The 22,673-nt window shown below is 49.5% G+C and overlaps 3 protein-coding genes across 3 annotated transcripts in view; 2 read left to right on the top strand and 1 right to left on the bottom strand.

The window, feature by feature from the left end:
* The window catches only part of Lsm12 (LSM12 homolog), a 20,903-nt gene extending 18,791 nt beyond the window's left edge, over positions 1–2,112 (top strand). Inside the window, exons 4-5 of the mRNA XM_029546690.1 lie at positions 13–222; positions 1,594–2,112. Of these exons, the coding sequence (XP_029402550.1) occupies positions 13–222; positions 1,594–1,686 (303 nt within the window). The 3' untranslated portion in view covers positions 1,687–2,112. The remainder of the gene's footprint in view (positions 1–12; positions 223–1,593) is intronic.
* A 6,126-nt stretch (positions 2,113–8,238) lies between these two features.
* On the top strand, positions 8,239–12,044 carry Tmem101 (transmembrane protein 101). The gene is made up of 4 exons (XM_021213248.1): positions 8,239–8,437; positions 8,741–8,921; positions 10,072–10,218; positions 11,004–12,044. Exons 1-4 carry the CDS (start codon positions 8,301–8,303, stop codon positions 11,310–11,312), a joined length of 774 nt encoding a protein of 257 aa, XP_021068907.1. The 5' UTR covers positions 8,239–8,300; the 3' UTR covers positions 11,313–12,044.
* Positions 12,045–15,151: 3,107 nt separating this feature from the next.
* Positions 15,152–19,053, bottom strand: Nags (N-acetylglutamate synthase). The gene is made up of 7 exons (XM_021213634.2): positions 18,526–19,053; positions 17,770–18,044; positions 17,458–17,671; positions 16,991–17,171; positions 16,555–16,726; positions 16,254–16,436; positions 15,152–15,702 (listed from the first exon to the last, which is right to left on the bottom strand). Exons 1-7 carry the CDS (start codon positions 18,928–18,930, stop codon positions 15,549–15,551), a joined length of 1,584 nt encoding a protein of 527 aa, XP_021069293.1. The 5' UTR covers positions 18,931–19,053; the 3' UTR covers positions 15,152–15,548.
* Between the last annotated feature and the right edge of the window lie 3,620 nt (positions 19,054–22,673).

Genomic DNA, 22,673 nt, shown 5'->3' with positions numbered 1-22,673 from the left:
CGGACGGAGAAGGAGGAGAAGCTGAGCCAGGCCTATGCAATCAGCGCCGGTGTCTCCCTGGAGGGCCAACAGCTCTTCCAGACCATTCACAAGACCATTAAAGACTGTAAATGGCAAGAAAAGAACATTGTAGTCATGGAAGAAGTTGTTATTACACCCCCATATCAAGTGGAAAATTGTAAAGGCAAAGAAGGGAGTGCACTGAGCCATGTACGCAAAATAGTAAGTAAAGAAGCCGTGGAGTTTTTGGAGGGGTGGATCCCTTGGCCTTGGTCCTCCCTTGTGTTAGAATAGGACACCTGTGCTCCTGCAGTCATGATGTCTCCTAGCAGTGCTGCCTGATGCCCCTGCTCACTAGATTCTACAGCTGTGTCTTGGACAATGTGGGAGTAGAAACCTTGGTGGTATGGGATAGGGTGAGCAGTCAGCCCTGTGTCTTAGACCTCATAATTGCAGAATTACAGCACATTTAATAATATAGGCTCTGAACCAGGTGGTTTCTTAACTGTAGGTTAAGAACTGTAGGTTCTGCTTTAGAGTGTAACAGTTGTAGAAAAAAAACTTTTCATATCTGATGGTTTAAAGGCTATGGTTACATCTCTTTGGTGTTTTTTGGTTTTTTTTTTTTTTTTTTTTGAGTTTACTTCCTGGGTGTGTTTTGCATATGTATCCATCCATCCACCCATGCATATGAGTCTGTACACCTAGTGTGTGTCTGGTGCCTGGGAGGTCAGACGAGGGCATTGGGACTCCTTGACTGACACTGGAGCTTTAGTTGGCTGTGAGCTATCATGTGGGTGCTGGGAATCGAATCAGGTCCTCTAAAAGAAAAAATGCCCTTAAGCGCCAAGCCACCTCTCAGGCCTGCACTGTTGTGGGTTTAGAAAGTATAGTAGGACTGATTTTCCTACCCACTAGCTTTTTCTTCTGTATTTGTGTCAGATAGGAAGAAGGGGCTTGAAGAGATAGATGGCTCAGCAGTTAAGAGCACTTGCTGCTCATCAAGAAGACCTGAATTCTGTTCTCCGAATTTATGTAAGGCAGCTCACAACTCTTTGTATTCTGAGCTCCAGTGGACCCAAGGCTTCTGACACCTGTATTCTATTTCTCGTGCATACCATAACTATACATAATTAAAAATAAAATAACGCAATTCATTGTTATAAAGGAGGGAGGAATTTTGGTGGTAATAAATACTCCATTTTATTACGTAGTAGTTTGTAGCTACCCTATTAAGCCAGTCTTAACTTCGCTGCCACACATGTGGCTGAAATAAGAGGCTTCTGCCTGTCTTTTTTTTTTTTTTTTTTTGGTTTTGCAAGACAGGGTTTCTCTGTATAGTCCTGGCCGTCCTGGAACTCACTTTGTAGACCAGGCTGGCCTCGAACTCAGAAATCCATCTGTCTCTGCCTCCCAAGTGCTGGGATTAAAGGCGTGCGCCACCACCGCCCGGCTCTGCCTGTCTTGTAGTTGGGGGTGGGTGCAGGGAGCATTGGAGAACAGCAAGCCAGGCAGCCAGGCCTGGGAAGCTTGGCGCAGATTGGAGAGGAAACCGTGTCTCCATTTCTGACTTGGCTGCTTGGTCTCTTGCAGGTTGAAAAACATTTTAGAGACGTGGAAAGCCAAAAGATACTGCAGCGTTCACAAGCCCAACAACCACAGAAGGAGGCTGCTCTGTCATCCTGAGTCCACAAACACGGAGGACTCTTCCAGCATCCAGCCACAGCGATGGTGGTGGTGGCTCAGTGGAGGCAGGCCGGGGGAGGGAAGGGATCCTGTATTTCCTGCTGGCTCTCATTAGGGTCAGTGTTTCAAAAAAAACTTAGACTTGAACAAACACCCAACAAAAAAAGAGCAAGAGAATAATTTAAAAGTTGAATCATTACTTGACTCCAGACTTCGGCCCACCATGCCCTTCTCAGCCCTCTGAGCAGTCATCTTGTTAGTTTTATTTCTGCAAATTCCTTTTCACTCTGCCCTCCACCTGTGACTTTCCTTCCCTAGTCTGTTTCTGCCATTCTGATTTTATAAGTGGATATACTTGCCTTCTGAATGATTGAAAGAAACTTTTACATCTTTTCTTCCAAAATAAAAGTAACAAGCTGACTGTGATTCTGACGTTGAGACCAGAACAGAAGAAAAAGGTCTCACTTTGAATTTTTCATTTTTTTTCTTTTTTTTTTTTTTTTTTTTTTTTTTCAAGACAGGGTTTCTCTGTGTAGCCCTGGCTGTCCTGGAACTCACACTATAGACCAGGAAATATATATTAAAATGTTCTCTAAGTATTTTCTGCTTCTTGCAGGTCTCTTTTTACTAGATCATGGCCACTCTTCCCACCTCATTCCTCTGANGTTTTCTTCTTAGATAATTTAAATGACATCAGCTTGTTAATGGACTGTATTTAACATCTAAAAGTCCTTCAGTTTTATTATCTTGTTCTGTTGTTTTTTTTTTTTTTTTTTTTTTTTTTTTTTTTTTTTTTTTTTTTGCACAGGGCATGGCTTGAATTAGTTTTATTTTTCTTAACTTTAAATATATATATGGAAATATATATTAAAATGTTCTCTAAGTATTTTCTGCTTCTTGCAGGTCTCTTTTTACTAGATCATGGCCACTCTTCCCACCTCATTCCTCTGAAAACAAAAATGTGTCCTTTCCACCACCCAGAGCCCGACGATTAACTTGACTTAGTTCACAGCGAGGATCTCCTGCAGCCCTGCAGAGCCAGTGTGGAGACGGGATTTGGCCTTGAGGGTCCTGATGGCTTTCTGGTCTTTAACTATATGTACCTGTCTCCCGTTCGGTCCCAACCTCAGGACTCCCTCTGCCTTTGTCTTCACGGTACTAGAGAACTCAGCACTCTCCACTCGGGAGTCAGCCGCCCCTCCCCCTGTGCCTCTGCAGGAAGAACTCGCTTGCATGGCACATCTCAGCTCCATCTACCCCAGTCTTTCTTAAGTCTATGTCCAGAGCCTCTAGCCCAGGAAAAAGCTTGAAATAACTTCTAGTTTCTCTTCTGCCGTCCTACTGCTCTTCTGCCCCCTCCTACCCCCTGAAATCTTACAAGCTGATGACAGTTTGTATGTGCTCAGCCAATGGGCAGAAAACCTGGAAAGAATTTCTGGACTTTAGCCCACCAGTTTGCCTGGTTTGACTAACCTGCTGAGAGCCGAAACTGGTACTTGTTGCCCCTGCACCTCCAGGATAGACTCCTGGGGCAGAGTGCCACCACCTGAATATCAGGCACTGAGTGGGACATGGGTGATGCTCATGTGACTGGCTAGAGCTTTGGGAGTAAGGTGGGGCTATTTTTTTTTTTTTTTGGCCATGATCTCTTTTCCCTTCCTTTTTTTTTCTTTTCTTTTTTTAATTAAATAAATGGATCAAAATTAAATAATTCAAGCCCTGCCTACAAAATGGAAAAAACTTTTTTTTTTAGTATTGTTTAGCAAAAACAATAAAACCCAAATTTTTTTAACCATCACTCATGTCTCAGGTTTGTGTGTGCTTTAGCACCCCAAATGATGGGGCTGAAATGTAGAGGGACGGTGTGTCTGCTGAGCTCGGCCTTTGTCTATATATTGCCTGATTTGCTTTTTACCCACTCTTCTTACCTCCAGAAGTCATTCAGAGGTGCCGGGTAAGGTTTGTTATAAAGAGCAGCTAGAGTCAGAGCGATGGGTGCATAAGCCTGTTTGCCCCAGTGTAAGTCTTGGGACACACATAAGGGAGGAGACCCAGCTCCACATACAGACTGCGGTATGCATGATTATGAACACACAAGTTTTAAAGGGGGAGGGACCCAGGGTTTCTAGGTGTGTGTGTGTGTGTGTGTGTGTGTGAGAGAGAGAGAGAGAGAGAGAGAGAGAGATTGATTGATTCATAGAGCTCCATTGTAGGTGGATTTATTGAGCGGCTGAAAAGAAGCTATGCGTTACTTGCTGTTGGCCAGATTCAAAGAACAGCCTTTGATTTAATTCACACAGAAATGTAGACCTTAGGGAAGAGACCATGTTAGATCCAGAGAGCCCAAGAAATAGTTAAAGGTATTTGGACGTGGTTGTGTGAACCTGTAATTTCAGTCCTCACGTGGCTGAGAAAGAAGGATTGAGAGCTCAAGGCCACTCAGGTTGTCTGTATGGTAAGTTACAGGGTAGCCTGGGCTATATAGGGAGTCCTGTCTCTCAAAATAAGAAACTGACCCAAAAAAGGGAGGCTGGCCTCGAACTGAGAAATCCATCTGCCTCTGCCTCCTGAGTGCTGGGATTAAAGGTGTGCACCACCAGGTCCAGCTCTTGTTTTGTTTTTTTTCGAGACAGAGTTTCTCTGTATAGCCCTGGCTTGCCTAGAACTTGCTCTGTAGGCTGGCCTCTCTCTCCTGAGTACTGAGATTAAAGGTATGTGCCACCAGGGCCTGACTTAAGATCTTTTTTTAAGGGCTGGTGAGATGGCTCAGTGGGTAAGAGCACCCGACTGCTCTTCCGAAGGTTAAAAGACAGTGTGTGTCTGCCTACTGAGGCTTGAAGATGGTAGCAGATCTCTTGGAGCTGGAGGGGAGTTTCAGGTGTTTGTAAGCCACCTATGGAGTTTGACAGCACCGTGCACTTGCCAAGCAGTAGAGTGTACTGTGGGATCTTCAACCTGGTCTGCTTCCCTTCCGTGCTGGGAATCTGGAGCCAAGCCACAGTCACCCTGACCTTGCGCCACTTGGCATTTCCAGTAACCCTGGGGGCTCTGGTGGCTGCCACCTTTTCACGGTATCCTGTGGAGTCTGGCTAATGGGGTTTTGGGCAACCCAAGTTTCCTGGAGCTGCTAGATCTCTCTCGACAACCGACTGGCTCTCCTGCCTTGGAATTTTTTCAGCTGCTCTGAGATTTCTGCTACGGATCTTTTCCACAACTGCTCACCACCTGGACCTTTGCAGCCAATAGCACTGGGGGAGCTTAGGCAACGACACAGCCAGCTGCCCTAATTGGACTGTAGCGGGCTCACGCCTCTTCCACTTCTGCTGGTTCTCAGAGGAACTACCCTGGCTGTCACATCAGGCCTGAAAGTAGTCTCTTGGCTCTGGCTGGGTGGAGCAACAACAGCACACTGGAAGCCAAGGTTTTTGTGGCCTTGTGAGCAGTAATTTGTCTCTTGTGGTTAATTGGCTACAGCACCTCAGATATAAAAGGGGCAGATACATGATTTCTGCTGGCCAGTTCGCCTCTACTATCACCTGCAGTGGGTCTTTGGAAAGCTGAGGTGCTTACACCTGTCCGGCCTGGGCAGCTTGACATGCACTGCTTCTTCAGAGTGTGCCGAGCCGTGTGGAGGCATTGCTCTGCCTGCCTAAGACAAGGACCATGCTGGCCATCACAGGTACCACACTGGCCTCCGTGACAATGGTTATGGTCCTGGCCAAATACAGGTTCTTTCCAGAGCCTCGGTGGAGCCAGAGAAGAGCTGAGGAGCCTCTGGTGAGGTGAGGGAGCCTGTGGAAGTTCAAGGGAGATGTGGGAGAAAAAAAGGAAGTTCTTTGGATGTCTGTGAGGCTCTACTGTCAGGATGGGGCTAAAAGATGGGCCGATGCTGTGCTGATTTCTCAAGACATGCATAATCCATGTATCCCCTCCCCTTCACCTGGTAGTATGATAACACCAGCCCCAGACTAGGGTTGGTCTATAGGGAAAGAGGGCAGAGTGGAGTGTGGATCAGAAAAGCTTCCAGGTTCCCAGAATTTTCCCCTCACACTTATTGATGGCTGAGAGAGACTCTGTTGAAATTGATTGCTAAGCTTATGATGGGAAGGTGGGCCACTGCCAGGTAGGCTTGTAGAGACTCATATGGACATAAATAATCCCAGCATTTGGGAGGCAGAGGCAGGTGGATCTCTATGAATTTGAGGTCAACTTGGTCTGCAGAGTAAATTCCAGGCAAGTCAAAAAAAAAAAAAAATTCTAGGCAAGCCAAGGTTACATAGTGAAACCTTGTCTCAAAAATAAATAAATAAATAGATAGATAGATAGATAAATAAATAAAATAACTGAGTTCCTGGTCTACAGAGTGAGTTCTAGGACAGCCAGGGCTACACAGAGAAACCCTGTCTCAAAAAAAACCAAAAAAACAAAAAACAAAAAAACAAAAAAAAAACAAAAAAAAAAAAAATAAAATAGGGTTGGAGAGATGGCTCAGTGGTTAAGAGCGCCGACTGCTCTTTCAAAGGTCGTGAGTTCAAATCCCAGCAACCACATGATGGCTCACAACCATCCATAATGAGATCTGATGCCCTCTTTTGGGAAGACAGCTACAGTGTACTTACATATAATAAAAAAATAAATCTTTAAAAATAAATAAAATCCAACCATGTGGTGGTGAATGGTGCAAGTCTTTAATCCCAGTGTTTAGGAGGCAGAGGCAGGCAAATCTCTTGAGTTCCAGGCGAGCCTGATCCACAGAGGGAATTCTAGAACAGCCATGACTACACAGAGAAACCCTGTCTTGTAAAACCGAAAGAAAGAAAGAAAGAAAGAAAGAAAGAAAGAAAGAAAGAAAGAAAGAAAGAAAGAAAGGAAGGAAGGAAGGAAGGAAGAAAGGAAAGGAAGGAAGAAAGGGAAAAGAGAAAGAGAAAAGAAAAGGAAGGAAGAAAGAGGAGAAAAATAATCAAAGTTCTGTTCCTTCTAGCCCCTCAGCGCTAGGCATCAGAGCACTGCATGAGTCCATGGTAGCTGAAGAGACAGGTAAAGTATAACTCGTTGGAAAGTGACTCTGTTCTTTGGACTTGTCTTATGGCATATGACGGATAGAGGTAGACAAAATCGCCTCTAGTCCTCGCCTTTTATCACCCCCCCGTCTATTATCCATGCCCGATTTGTACCTACCCAACCCCTACCCAACCTCATTCCCTAGTTCTTTGATATACTTTGTTTAAAGAAAGAGGAGGAGGAGGAGCAGGAGGAGAAATGTGAGATGAGTGTGGTGACTTTAATTCTAGCACTCAGGAGGCACAGGCAGGCAGATCTGTAGTTTTAATATTTAATGATGGTTCTTAAATGCTTTAACCTCCCTTTTAGCCAACCACCCACTAGAGGTAGTGGGAAAGAAAGGATGTGGGGGAAGTGGACCTGTTTAGAAAGGTTCTTGGGAGCAACTCCCATCTGTGTTGCATGGATGGATGGTCTCTCTCTCTTATCTTAGGAGACAAAAGCATCAAGACCAAACAAGTGACTTAGAGACAAGAGGACTCCTTACTTTAAAAGTCAAAGCCAGAGAATTCTCTCTGGGGCCTGTATTGCACCCTTTTATGGGACCCTTATTATCTGCCAAACCACCTTTGTTACATTTAAGTCTCACAGCAATGATGAGGTGCAAAGCCATTATCCCCATTTCACACTTGAGTCTCCATTTAGATGACACAGGATCAGTTTTCAGCTTGGAGTCCAGGTCTGGTTACATCCAGCGTTGGTTGCTTCCACACATCAATCTGTGTTCAGGATTTCTGATGTTTCAACCCTATCTCCTTGCTCCTGTCCCATCTTGAGAGTACAAAGAACACCGGCTTCTGTTTCAGAGGTCCTGAGTTCAATCCCCAGCAACCTTAGTGGCTCACAATCATCTATGATAGGATCTGATGCCCCTTTCTGTCATGCAGGCACACATGTAAATAGAAAATTCATATACACAAATAAACAAATCAGAGTTGGAGAGATGACTCAGCACTTAGAGCACTGACTGCTCTTCCAGAGGTCCTGAGTTCAAATTCTAGCAACCACAGGGTGGCCCATAACCATCTGTAATGAAATCTCTTTTGGTGTGTCAGAAGACAGCGACAGTGTACTCATATAAATAAAATAAATAAAAATTCTTTAAAAAAATAAACAAGTGGTTTATGTTTTGTTTTTATTGTATGAGTGTTCTGTCTTCATGTACACCGGTATGCCAGAAGAGGGCATCAGATCCCTTTGTGGACGGTTGTAAACCACCTTGTGATTGCTGGGAATTGAACTCAGGAACTCTGGAAGAGCAGCAGTGTCCTTAACAACTGAGACATCTCACCAGCCCCTAAACAAATCTTTTTTTTTTTTTTTTTTTTTAAGGGAAAGAAAGTGCAAAGAGAAGCTCTGAGTTCTCTCCATGGGGAGCGTTCAGAAAGGCTGACTTCTCCTTCTAGAACACATTTTTCCCACCCGGAACTAGAGAGCAAGAATTTTGTTTCCCGACGGAAAGAAAAAAGTCAGGGACCGGAAGTTGCCTGTATCATCCTCGCTGCCGGTCTCCCAGACCCGGCTGAGGCCGTAGCGGACTGCCCTTTCCCAAGATGGCTTCGAAGATTGGATCGAGACGCTGGATGCTGCAGCTGATCATGCAGCTGGGTTCCGTGCTGCTCACGCGCTGCCCCTTTTGGGGCTGCTTCAGCCAACTCATGTTGTACGCTGAAAGGGCCGAGGCGCGCCGGTGAGCGCGCCCACGAAGTCGTCGAATGCGGTGGGGGGCGGTCCGGCCTGTCCCAGGAACTGGGGTGCGGTGATGTTGGGCCCCAGAAGTCGGGACACTTAGACTGGGAGGAATTGGTACTCAAACAGGTTGGAAGATGCTCTGATTCGGCTGTACGGCCAGCACTGATGTAGCGGCGGCTCCGGCAGCGAGAAGGATCTCGGGTTTCTGGGGAGCAGTGGCGATTGCGGGAACTTACAGAGGTCCCCAGATACTTGCTCTCCATTCATTCTGTCCTCCTTGTTCCCTACACTCGATCCACAGGAAGCCCGACATCCCGGTGCCTTATCTGTATTTCGACATGGGGGCAGCTGTGTTGTGTGCTAGCTTCATGTCCTTCGGGGTGAAGCGGCGTTGGTTTGCGTTGGGCGCCGCGCTGCAGCTAGCCATCAGCACCTACGCCGCTTACATCGGGGGCTATGTCCACTACGGGGACTGGTTAAAGGTGAGCGCGGGAACTCTAGACGAGATTTAGCTATGGGGAAGGAGCTGCGGGGTCCTAGTGTACGTAGTGGGCATGGTATGGTACTCCCGAACTTGAAGCCTGGGAAAACTGGGATACTGGGTTTGTAGCAGTTTTGTGGCGATTATTACAGACCACAAATGTGTCGGACCCGTAGAGACCAAACAGACCTCCCCTGTAGAGTGTGAAAATGGAAGTCCAGAGATGGAAAATGAACTTTCCCAAAATCATGCCACAGTGTATCAAAGGGATCGGTATCCCAGAGTTATCTGATTCCCAGGATCCTTTAAACTATTACTCGTAAAACAAAAGAGACCTTGGAGAATATCTGGTCCACCCATCAGGTTTTATGAAATGTGATTGATACTAGTGCAGAATTTGTGCCTTTAAATGCAGAAGCTTATACCGGCCACTGGGAGCCTGGAGGCAGGGTCCGAAAGGACCAGACAGTCAGTCTAGTAGGGGAGGCAGTGTGTGAACAACTATGGGATAGTGGGCCTATTCGTTTTGCTTTGTTTTGTTTCTAGTCAGGGTTTCTCTGTAGACCAGGATGGCTCAAACACACACACACACACACACACACACACAGATCCATCTGCCTCTGCCTCCCAAGTGCTGGTATTAAAGGCATTTGCCACTGCCACCACCACCACCACCACCTGGCTGGCTGTTCTTGTTTTAGTTGGTATAGAGTCTATACTACATAGAGGGAAGAACCCTGCCATTAGGTTTCAGGCTAGGAGCGGAGGAGGTGGCGATCTGTGGCGGCTGGGTTCTGCCACTTTCTGTAGGAACATGGACAGTTTCCTTATCCCTCTCAGCCCTCAGTTTCTGCCTTGTAAAGAGAATTCTCTCTCTCTCTCTCTCTCTCTCTCCAGACTACACTTGGAATGGGTAAGAGGGTTCATCAGATAGAATGGGACATGTAGAAGTGGGCAGTTCTATGTTCTTGATAACCAAGAGACATGATGCCAGTTTGGCAGTTCTGGAACTCACTCTGTAGACCAGGCTGGCCTCGAACTCAGAAATCCTCCTGCCTCTGCCTCCTGAGTGCTGGAATTAAAGGTGTGGGCCACCACGCCCGGCTCATGGTGGCAGTTCTTGACTGGGGTTCCTTTCTCCCTGGCCTTAGGTCCGTATGTATTCCCGCACAGTTGCCATCATTGGCGGCTTTCTGGTGCTGGCCAGCGGGGCTGGGGAGCTGTACCGTCGAAAGCCCCGAAGCCGTTCCCTGCAGTCCACTGGCCAGGTGTTCCTGGGCATCTACCTCATTTGTGTGGTATGTTGGGGGTTCTCTTGATTGGAGGCACTGTATGGGAGTGGCATGAGTGTATTAAGCCTGGCAGAATCCTGGCCATTGGGCAGAGTAAGGCCTTGTGAGTAATTTCACAAAGTGACTCCAAGAGATTGCCCTGGATAGCTGCTGGTTCCTTCTGAAGGGCCCTTCAAGTACTCAATACCTGGCTGAGGGTCCCTCATTTCAACATTATTGCTACCAGCTAGATAAGAAGTTGAACTGACCATTCAGTCCCAATCTTGAGAATCCAGCAAAGAGGGTTAGGTGGTTTTCTCATCGCATCAGCCTCTAGAGGACTGAGAGAGGGGACAAAGAAGAGGCATGGTGCAAACCAGCTCTAGTTGTAGTTCTGCCACCTAGAGTTGATGGGGTTATGTAGGATAGTCAGGGAGAGCTCCCTGGTGCTTTGGAAGGCCGCTGTAGATGAGGACAAAGATAGGCTTCAGGCTCTTGACCTCATCCTAGGAGCCAGGAATTACATCCTATGTGCAGAGTTCTGTGTGGGCTTCCGTGGTGTGTATATTCAAAAGTCTGGGTCTCCATTCGACTATGGAGACACATGTCCTCTCTTCAGAGGCTTCTGGGAGAGTAGAGGTCAGCCTTACCTCTTGGGGCCCAATAATCAGAGCGGGAGACAGGCTCTACTTTCAGAGAGTCCCCATCCAGAGAAAGGACTTGGAAGCCCATTTGTCGGGGGCTGACTTGTGGGTACCACCTTAGGGAGGCACTCATCTGCTGCAGTCTTAAAGGATGCTGTGTGTCTCTAGGCCTACTCGCTGCAGCACAGCAAGGAGGACCGGCTGGCATACCTGAACCATCTTCCAGGAGGAGAGCTGATGGTCCAGCTGTTCTTCGTGCTTTATGGGGTCCTGGCACTGGCCTTCTTGTCGGGTTACTATGTGACGCTGGCCGCCCAGATCCTGGCCGTGTTGTTACCTCCTGTCATGCTGCTCATCGATGGCAATGTCTCCTATTGGCACAACACACGACGCGTCGAGTTCTGGAACCAGATGAAGCTGCTTGGCGAGAGTGTGGGGATCTTCGGGGCTGCCGTCATCTTGGCTACTGATGGTTGAGTTCCACAGGGAGAGCCTGGTTTGGGCACAGGAGGCCACCGCCGAAGGCCACCTTACCTTCCTCCTTGCTGGCCCAGTTGCTGTTTATTTATGCTTCTTGGTTTGTTTGTTAACTTTCTTCTTTTTTGATTTTAATAGTTAACGTTTTTTTGGGAAGATGGGACCCTCGTGCTAAAGCTTCATAGGGTTGTTGTTGGTTTTCTTGCCTGTTTTAGGGGAGAGTTGAGGCCAGCTGCTCCTCCCCAACGTGGCCAGGGAGAGAGGAGTCCCTGTGAAAGGAGTGAGGCAGAGCTGGGGTGCGCTAGGAGTCGGGGACAGAGGAAGATTTGGAAGTAAGCAAATGTGAAAATTCCTTTTGGAACCTGACAGATGCAGCTAAACTAAACAGTGCTTTCCAGACTAGTGTGTGTGTTCACACATGTGTGTGTTCACACATGTGTGTCTTCACACGTATAGAAGGAGCCCTGTAAGGAGGGGCAGAGTGGCTGGTGCTATAGACGTCACATGGGCTCTTTGGGGGTCTGTTGGCTGGGGCAGGAACAATCTCAGTTCTCTGACTCTTGCTCTAGAGTTGAGAGCAGGCCCTGGTGTGCTCCGGGATGTGCAAGGTGGAGCAGGCCTTTCAGTCAGCCTGCTGCTGCATCTGTTCTCAGCTTCTAGATTGGCTGGCTGAGTGGAGCACCCTCCCAAACACCAGACCACACTGTCCTCCGAAAATAAACATTTTATACATTGTGTCTTTGCTTCTGTCTTCCCTGTGGGCACTTTGCCATTGGTTGAGGTTGATTTGGGGGTTCTTGAAAGATCATCTTGGATTAAACCCCATTCTGGTCTCCTATGATTCCACCACCACCCCAGTTCTAAGAGTTCCCACAGTTCAACTATCTTAAAAGAAAAAACCCACACACTTCCTGTCAGACGTCATTAATCCCAGCACTTGTGAGATAGAGGGAGGCACATCTCTGTGAGTTTGAGGCCAGCCTGGACTACAGAGTGATTTTCAGGACAGCTAGGACTACATAGAGAAACCCTGTCTTAACCTCTTTCCCAAATAATAAGTAATTAAATTTTAAAAAAAATCTTAAAAACTCAGCTAGAGTCGACTTAGTTGAGCACAGGCCTAGAAGCCCCAGACCCTAGGTCCCATTGATAGCATTGAAGAGAGATCTGTCTCATCCCAAATCCTTACTATAAGTTAGGTTTTCTTAGGGTTTGTTGGTTGGTTCGTTGGTTGGTTTTTCGAGACAGGGTTTCTCTGTATAGCTCTGGCTGTCCTGGAACTCACTCTGTAGACCAGGCTGGCCTCGAACTCAGAAANCCGCCTGCCTCTGCCTCCCGAGTGCTGGGCTTAAAGGCGTGCACCACCACACCCTGCTTGTTTTGTTTTTTGAGACAGGGTTTCTCTGTGTAGCCCTGGCTGTTGTGGAATTCACTCTGGAGACCAGGCTATCCTGGAACTCGGAGATCCAGCTGCCTGTTTCCGAATGCTGAGATTAATGGTGCGTGCCACCACACCCAGCATTCATCCCGTTTTTTTTTTTTGAGGTAGCATCTCACTCCGTAATCTAGCCTGCTCTCAAGCTCCTGTTTCCCCGCCCCCACTTCCTGGATACCAAGGTTACAGGCATGTCTCTATGTCCCACTTAGTGTATGTTTTTGGTTTCTCCCTCCATCCCTTTTATGGCCCATTTTTTCCCTCTTTGCCTGTTCGGAGGCAGGTCTTTTGAAGAACTCTTTGGCAAGGGCAGCTGGAGCGAGAACTGATGTCATATTACACATAAGGAAGTGGGAGATTCAGAGAAGGTAAGCAACTTGCCTTAAACCACAGAGCAAACCCCGCTGGAACTAGCTGGCTAGTCCGGTCTATTGAATGTTCAAACCCAGATGTGCCCTTGATACACATAATCCCTAGGGAAGTCAGACTGCTCCTGGGCCTGTCACAGTCCCTGGTGTGCCATGATGGTCTTATAAAGGCACCTGGTATATCAAACATTATTTGAAAGGGGTTGGAGGAGGGCTGGAGATGTAGCTTAGTTGGTAATCCTGAGTTCAGTTCCCATCCAGTGGGGATTAATCTGGCACGGAGGCACATGCTTGTAATCTCAGCACTTCGGGAAGCAAAGGCAGGAAGACAAATCCAAGGTCACCAGCTACTTAGTGAATTTCAAGCCAGCCTGGGCCACACTACATCAAAGAGAGAGAGAGAATGTGTGAGAGATGTGGGGGAGGAGCTGGAGAGATGAATGGTGAAGGGCACTTGTTCAGTCATGAGGACTAGAGTTCAAATCCCAGCACTCACATCAGGTGACTCACGAATGCCTGTAATTCCAGCTCCAAGAGATCTAATGCTCCTTTGCCTTTCATTCGTGCTTTTGCATGCAACCTCACATGCACCTATAACATGTTTTTTAAATGTGTGAGGGTACTTTGCCTCCATGTACATCTTTGCACCATGTTCATGCCTGGTGCCCACTAAGGCCAGGAAAGGGCATCAGATCCCATGGAGCTGGAGTTAGGGACAATTGTGAGCCACCACGTGGATACTGGGATGAAAATCTGGATCCTATTGAGGAGCAGCCAATACTTTTAACCACTGGACCATCTCCCATAATAAAAATCAAGAAAATGTTTAGGGCTCAGTGACTACCCTCTCACAAACACTGGCTGTCCTTTCAAGAATCCTAGTTTGGGGCTGGAGAGATGGCTCAGCGGTTAAGAGCACAGGCTGCTCTTCCAGAGGTCCTGAGATCAATTCCCAGCAACCATGTGATAGCTCACAACCATCTGCAATGGGGTCTGATGTCCTCTTTTGGTCTGAAGAGAGCAATGGTATACTCACATACATAAAATAAATAAATAAATCTTAAAAAAAACAAAACCCATAATTTGGTTCCCACCGTTCATGTCAGGTGGCTCACAGTCATCTGTAACTCCAGCTCCAGGTGACCTTAGGTTCTTTGTGGGTACCCATGCACACACACACATACACACACACACACACACACACACACACACACACATAAAAAAATCATTTAAAAAATACTCAAAAAGCATTGCATGAAAAAGCTGGCTTCCTGCTGAGCTGAGGTGTATTGGTCTCGTAAAGATGACATAGAATCCTATAGTGGGAGAATGGCTAAGTCTGGGCTAACAAGCCAAGGCCATCCTGTGATTTCTCTGAGTTCTTTTTTCTTTTTCTTTTTTTAAAATTTTTTATGTCTGTGAGTACACTGTCACTGTCTTCAGACACATCAGAAGTGGGCATCAGATCCCATTGCAGATGGTTGTGAGCCACCCTGTGGTTGCTGAGAATTGAACTCAGGACCTCTGGAAGAGCAGTCAGTGTTCTTAACTGCTGAGCCATCTCTTCAGCCCCTTCTCTTCATTCTTATAGGTAAATATGCCATTGCTGTTAGCTAGGATTTTCATCCTTATGGGCAGTGTGTGTGTGTGTGTGTGTGTGTGTGTGTGTGTGTGTGTGTGTATACAGTGACAGGCAACCATATAGTTTGTAGAGGAAGACTTCTGACCTAGGAGTACAAGAGCCCCTCTAGGGGTTGCTGATCCCCAAGTGAGGAGACAGTAGTAGTGTTTACCTTCCTGGCCTTCCATCCAGGAAGCCTCTGGTCCCTGGTCCTTAAGCACTTGTTCCCAGAGGATTACTATCTTTAAAAGGAATCTTAAAACATCAACTGGGGGGTTAGCTCAGTAGTAGAGCACTTGCCTAGAAAGTCCCAGGCCCTAGGTGCTATCTCCAGTATTGGAAAAAGATTGCCCCATACCCTAAAGTCCTTGCTTTAATTAAACTTTTCTTAGATTGTTTTTGAGACAAGTGTGACTCAGACAAGCATTTGTAGTTTAATCAAGGCCTCCTGAAGAATTTTGAAACCCAAATGAGTGGCAGATCAGGCAAACTTAGATGCTATGTAAGACAACAGAGCCTCAAGATAGTACAGAGGACATGGAAACTGGCCTGCCCTTAAGGTTACCTTAGGTAGAGCCCTGGAAGGCAATCCCAGCCCCATTTCCCAGGCTGGACATTGAAGGCCATCTGGTTTGACTTTGGAGCAGAGTCCTTAGCTGACTTCGCTCTCCGTGCTTGTTCTGCTCCGGTGCCCCTGGGCAGACAAGGATGCTGCAGCTTCTTCTCTTCAGCTGCCTGGGGTCACCCCCCAGCAGGCATGGCTTTTGGTCCATCCTGGCTGTCCCAGGATTTACAGGGCCAGTGATGGTGGGTCAGCTGCCTGGGTCAGAAGCCGGCTTGCAGAAAGAGTCCGGCAGCCCCTTGGCATGATTGACTAGTTCGTAGGAGTCCCGGATGTCGGCCAGGCCGAACCAGAAAAAAATCCATTGCTTGTTGGAGAAGCTACCGTCACTGTGCTTGAAGTACCTGGGCGTGGAGGCAAGGGGGTCAGCTTTGGAGCGAGGCTGGTGCTCACTGCTCGCTCTGGGTTTCCAGAATCGTTGCCTACCCCAGGCTGCCCCACTAGGACCAGATGCTCGTTCTTTTACCCTAGCAGGAGCAGCCAGAGTGGCTCACGAAGCCTATATTTCCATTTCCCCCAAACAGCAAGTTAGGTGATTTGCCAGGATCTCACAGCTAGGCAGGTGAGATCATCCCTGCTTATTCCCCAGCCCCCACCCTCTGCCTAGTGTAGTAAAGGGGCCATGGTCCTTTGTCCTCCTGGAGTTAGAAGCTTGGCAACCAAGCCTGAGAAGAACCGGGTCAAAACTTATCAGAATCCTAGTAGCGTGCCACTGGCTTCGAAGAAACGTGGGGGTTGAAGAATGTCACTAAGTGACCTTGACTCTAGAGGAGCCTGGCCTTGATCTCACAGAGATCCACCTGTCTCTGCCTCCTGAGCGCTTTTCTCTGATAGTGAAAGGAGGGAATGCGGCTATGCTGCTGGTGAAGCCCAGGGCGTGGCTGGCTGGCCTTACCAAGGATTGATGGGGTTGGTGACCCTTGAGCGCCAGAACAACGTTTGCAAGTCTCTCCGAAGGCATTCCCACAGCATCTGTCCGGAACCTTGGCCCTGGCGGCTGGAGCTCACCACAAATTTGTCCAGATATGGGGTGCCCCCTAGTACAGGCTCCACAGTCAGAATGGCTGCCGCGTTGTACCTGGCACAGCGGGAGAGACGCAGGTTAGGACCTCTTCTTGTCCTAAAGCTGCCCCCCCAGTCCCCCCCCCACGCCGCTCAGGACCTTGGGTCCTGCCCTCTGGGGCCCGGAGGCTCACCCCTCAGAGACATAGATCGAGTGCAACCGAGGGCGCAGTGAATCCAGATAGTCTTCTCGGAGCTTCTTGCCAAAGCTGGCGTTGACTAGATTCACTAGGCGGCCCTGGTCCAGGCTGTCCAGGTTGCGCACTCGCAGCATCCGCTCAGCATTTTTAAACAGGGTGCCACAGCCTGGGAGATTGGAGAGAGCGCGTAGGTTGGGCCAGAGTCAGGTCCACGTCTAGGTGCGCTTTCCGCCCATCTCCCTAGTTCTTAAATTCTTTACTCCAGTCTCCACTGTCTGAGTTCTCTTGCCTCTCTCAGGTCTCCCGACAGCTTTCAGCCGAGGTGGGGGCGGGGGATGAGTGGGCGGGGCACTCCTGCTGTCCCTCAGCGGGGCACTGCCCGGTGCTCACCCTTGGGACTCAGCCCAGCCCACCTTCCCACAGATCTCACCCTTGTTACTAAAGAGTTCCGTGAGCAGCGTGCTAGCGGCTGTAATGACTGCGGAGGAGTAGTGCGGCAGGCGGCTCAGCACGTCCACGATGAGCCGAATCTGCTGCCGCTCTTTGATGCTCAGCCACTCGGCATTGGTAACAAGGTCAAGGTCGGCGGGCAGGTTCACGTTGCTCAGGATCTAAGTCCCAGGAAGAAGATGAACCTCTAGCAGATTCACACTTATACCGAACTGAGTCCCCAGCCCTGTGGACCTCTCCGTGACCACTTAACTTTTATCTTCTCTGATGGGAAGCGCTCAGATCTGGGCACCGAGGAACACCACCCCTCCTCCCGATCTTCTGTTAGCTCTTCCTACTCTATTGACTTGAGAGTGACTGTAGCCTGCTATGGAGTCACGTAGGGGACACAGGGCCGGGGACTCAGTCTTGCTTAGTGTCATGAGGTGGCACAGGAGAGGGGCGCACCTTCTGACTGCTGTTCCTCAAGCCGCCTGAATTATTGAGGAAGATGATTTTGGTGGGCTGCAGAGCCTTGGCCAGAGACGCAGTCACTTCCAGCGAGTCAAGGAGCACGGAACGGCGCGCAGCCGTTTCCCCAATGGGGCACAAGATGGGGATGCTGTTGGATTCCAGACACCACTGCAACAGGTCTGTCTCCACCGCGACGATGCCACCGTAGCTGTGGGTCAGATGTGGTGCTCGAGCGGGACCAGGGCAGGGCCAGCAGAGTGGTCCGCCCTCTCTGAGGATGCCAGGGCGGGTTGGGCTGACACTAACCTGGCATGGGGAGCTGGCTCCGCAGCGCTCAGCACCGATCCGCCGCCAAAAAAGGGCACAGCAGTAGCCGCGTTATGCCGTAGTTCATCCACCAGCACCTTGCAGCTCTGAGCAAGCTGCGCCTTAGCTTCCCAGAAGGAAAGACAGCCTGAAGGTGCCGTGGGGGCCGGCAACCCCAGGACCACCAGCGGCTTCATGTCCATGCGTTGCAAAAAGGCCAGGGCGAAAGCAAGGCGGGATACCGCCTGCGGGCACCGGATCACCTCCTCATCTACCTGTACAGAAGTGGACTTCAGGGGCGCGACACTGGTTCTAAGCAGCTTGTCCCTACTCGGGCTTTAGGACCCTCAGTGACCACGTTCTACTTAGGAGCCATTGGGCCCCGCTTTTGGCCAACTGCTCCGCCCTTTGCCCGTTGGGTCTTAGCCACCCCCTTATCTAGCACTAATGTTCCTCCCTCGGCTCCTCCCAGCGGCCTTGGACTCTGGGACACCTTGGGGGGAGGGGGAGGGTAGTGCGATAGCTCAGCCGACTGAACCCCTAACTGCGTCTACGGTGAGAGGCCTTTGTCAGACATCAGTTCTGGAGGCCGGGGCTTCCCGGCCTTCTCACTAGCGCCAGGCGCGGTTTCCGTAGCCTCATGGCCTCTTCCATCCCCAGCACTAACTCAGCGCCTCTGCTCTCCAGATTCACAGATGTGCTATTGAACAGTCACCATCTCCTGGCAGTGACACGACGACACCGGGATCGGCTTACCTCCACGACGGCGAAGGGCTTGTCCACTGAATGGTAGCTGGTCTGGAATTGTGTGAGCCAGTGGCGTGCTTCCCCCGGGCTGGCACCACACTGGTTCAGGAAGGCCTGGATGTCCCGCTGCACCAGTGATCTGCCCGCGGGAGGCGCAGGGGATTCGAGGGGCGTTGGAAGAGGTGTCCACGACGGCTCCTCGACTGCAGGAGACTGGACACGACCCTTAGCGCCCTCAGCGTCCTCTGCGTGAGCCCTGGCGGTGCTGAGCCGGCGTCCCGGGCTGGCGCTCCTCGCCCCGCGTCGCCGTGCGCTGCCACTCAGTCTCCTTGAGCCCCCAGGACCTCCTGGGCTGTGCAACCTTCTGGCCGCTGCAGCAGACCGCAGGGCTGTGGCCACCCACGCCGTCGCCATGACGACAACCAAACCCACTCGCCCCCCCTCCCCACCCACAGGTGACGGTCAGTCTGGAGCGCACAGCACTAGGGGTTCTTAACTTGCCGCTGAGCTGAGCTGGATTAGACTCGGGGCGGAACGGGATAGGAGGCCCGGAGTGGCTTCTGGGTGCGTTTGGGGTGTGGCAAGTCACAAACCAGAGGGTGGCGCCTCTAGACTCCTCCGCCCTTTGTGTGTGTGGGTACCGGAACCGTTAGCGAGGGTCACAAAGGTCAGATTTAGAGTGGTGGAGCTCTTTGATCTACTCCCAAAATGAGGGATCTAGAAAGCGCTCAGATGTCCCAGGCGTGTGTGCGAATTTGCAGGGTCCTGCAGGTGACTGGAGTTGGAAGGTGTCTGGGAACGTTGAACACAGGGAGGTGTGGTCCTCACGACAGCATACCGATACAAACTCCCGTTGTCAAGCAGGACTTGATGTGACATATTTGTACTCTCAGATCCTCGGAGGTTGGGGGCAGGAGGATTGCTTTGAGTTCTAGGAGAACATAGGCTACATGGGGGGGGGGGGCGGCGGGGAGCCTTGTCTCCAAAGATAAAACCCAGAACTCCTGAGGCAGAGGCAGGCCTGTATCCACGAGTTCAAGGTCAGTCTGGTCTACACATTGAGAGTTCCAGGACAGCCAAGGGTCTAAATATTATAGAGAGATGATTCCACTTCAAAAGACAAGAAACACAACAACAACAAACTTAAAAAAATAGACAAAAACACAAAACAAAACAAAATAAATGGGGTGTGATGGCCACATACATGTACTCCACATTCCCGACGAGGAACCAGAAGCGTCAGAATCAAGGTCGTCCTAAGCAATCCAAGGCCAGCCTAAGCTAAGGAAACCCTGCTTTTTTTCTTTTAAGGTACAGGGTTTCTCTGTGTAGCCCTGGCTGTCCTGGAACTCACTCTGTAGACTGGGCTGGCCTCGAACTCAGACATCTGCCTGCCTTTGCCTCCAAGTGCTGAGATTGAAGGCGTGTGCCACCACCGCCTGGCCTAAACCTTGTCTTAAAAAAACCTTGTCTGGGCCTGGTGAGATGGCTCAGCAGGTAAGAGCACCCATCTGCTCTTCCAAAGGTCCTGAGTTCAAATCCCAGCAACCACATGGTGACTCACAACCACCTGTAGTGAGATCTGATGCCCTCTTCTGGTGTGTCTAAAGACAGCTACAGTGTACTTATTTATAATTATAAATAAATCTTTGAGCCAGAGCAAGCAGGGACTGAGTGAGCAGAGTTGACTAGAGCGAGCATAGGTCCTAAATTCAATTCCCAACAACCACATGAAGGCTCACAACCATCTGACAGCTACAGTGTCCTCATATACATAAAATAAATAAATAAATCTTAAAAAAAAAAAAAAGAAGAAAAGAAAATCTTGTCTGAGTTCACGATCAGGGTAGCCAGGGTTTGTCACCCGCAGATCACTGGAGCCACCCCGAGGAAGCACTGTCACAGCCTCAAGTGATCCTCTGTGCCTGCTAATGCTTTATAGGCTGTTTAAAGCTAAAATCTATTCCTATGAGGCTTGTGATTGAAGTCTTCTGTTACTTGCCAGAGACAGAAAAGAAAAATGCTTGAGAATAAGAAAAACAAACCTATTACATTCCAGATGGAGGATACTAGGTGACATGTCCCAGGTAGAATGCCTGGGCTCTGTGAAACCACTTTCCGTCATCCTCGGGGTGACCCCAGGGGAGGTGTTGTGTCAATCACCCCATTTGCAGCCCAGGACCTTGAGACCCAGCACTAGAAGCACTAGATAGGATCCTTGGTTCATCAGCAGGGATGCTCAGGGCTGCGTGTGCCTGTGAACCCCTCCCCCTTCTGCTCCCTGTTAATCCTGTCCTGAACCCTCCATCTAGTTCAGGCCCCTGTTGTTGTTATAGAGGAGGAAATGGGACTCTGTCATTGCAAAGGGAAGGTGGCTTAGCCAAGGTCACTCAGCTCAGACACCAGCCATCGTATCTTCCCTAATGTTTTTGTTGTCTCGCTGATCTCCTGCCTGTTTTGAAAAGGTGCCTTGCTTTGTAGACCAGGCTGTCTTGGAACTCACCTCAGCATCTTGAGTTCAGGGAGTACAGGCATGCATCACCACACCTACCTCTTAGTGTGGATCCCCCACCCCCCACCCCCCAGGCCAGGCTCCCCAGGGTACCACCTAAAAGAGGCACAGTGGCCAGCTGGGTATTCTGGGTAATTTCCAGGATGCTGGACTGGGGGTGCAGTTCTGTGGTGTATGTGAGAGATTCTGGGTCATAGCCATGAAGGAAAAAAAAAAAAATTCCAGAGGCTGCTGGGTGAATGTGCTGACCCTTTCCTGGAAACTGTCCCTTCAACACACCCACACATACTGGCCCAGGAGTCTGAAGTGGGAGGAGAGTCTGACCTTTGGGTCCTCATTGGTATTTCTATTTTCCAACTTAGAAAACTAGACAGGCGGTGCTGTAGGGCTGGGCAGGTCTGTGTGCGACACGGGCACGTGTGTACACACACACACACACACACACACACACACACACACACACACACAGAGGCATGCTGCATGCACGCATACATTCACGATGTGGACCTCCCCTAGAGCCATTTTTCTCTTCCCTCTGTACACACAGGCCACTGTGCTCCTGCCACCTACATACACTTCTCAAGGTCCCCAAAGGAGGTGGGCCTATCCCTTGAGCTATAACTTTCACCCTAAAACTCCTCCCTGACTTCAGGGTCCCCAGCCTTCAGTGAGCTGCCCCTCCCTACTGGCTGTCCTGCACCTGAGTGTTCACCCTCTGGCCTCTCCCTTCCAAACATCTCTTCCTCCTCCTGATCTTGTGCGCTTCATCTTTGTCCCAGACTGGAGGTCCCCGGAGACAGGGCTGCTGCCTCCCTCCTCAGACTAGGGGATTCCTGAGTGCCCACCTACCCATTCGGTTCAGGAAGTGTCATCAGCGTAACCCCATTGCCCCTGACAGATACTGGCTGGGCTCCCACCTAGAGGGCTGTGTCCCCAGGTAGCCAATGGGACCCGGGTCTACCCTAGTGAATGATTAACACCAAGCTGATGAACCCTGGGTCACTGGGTCCCAGCTGCTTCCTACTTAGGGAAGGCCAGCCCCTATACGAATACAATATATATATGAACAGCGACCTGACCTTCCGGCAAGGCAAAAGCCTCCACGGAGGACTCCCCAGCCCTAAGAGTGGTGGTTCTTGTTCTCTTGTCCCCACTCCTTGTCCTTTCCTATTATTTTGATTGTTTTTGAGACACAGTCTCATGTGCCATTCCCCCCCCCACCCCCAACCTAGGATCTTCGTGTCTTCACCCCTCCTCCAATGCTGGGATTTTAGGCATGCACCTCCCCCTGGCTTTTTAGGGGGTTCTAAACTCTGATTCCTTTAATTCTGCAACAAGCAGTTTGCTAACTGAGCCATCTCTAGAGCGCTTCTGTATCTTGTATCTTAACTTCTTTTTAAAATGTGCATTAGGAGACTGGCTAGATGGCTCAGCTGATAAGAGCACTGACTACTCTTCCGAAGGTCCTGAGTTCACATCCCTGCAACCACATGGTGGCTCACAACCACCCGTAATGAGATCTGATGCCATCTTCTGGTGTGTCTGAAGACAGCAACAGTGTACTTATTTTTAATAATAAATAAACCTTTGGGCCTGAGTGAGCAGGCCCAAACATTGGTGTTTCACCTGCATGCATGCCTGTGCG

Source organism: Mus pahari, chromosome 14 (assembly GCF_900095145.1).
Source record: "Mus pahari chromosome 14, PAHARI_EIJ_v1.1, whole genome shotgun sequence".
Lineage (NCBI taxonomy): Eukaryota > Metazoa > Chordata > Mammalia > Rodentia > Muridae > Mus > Mus pahari.
The sequence above is the reverse complement of the archived record's forward strand: the minus strand, read 5'-3'. Positions and strand labels throughout refer to the sequence as shown.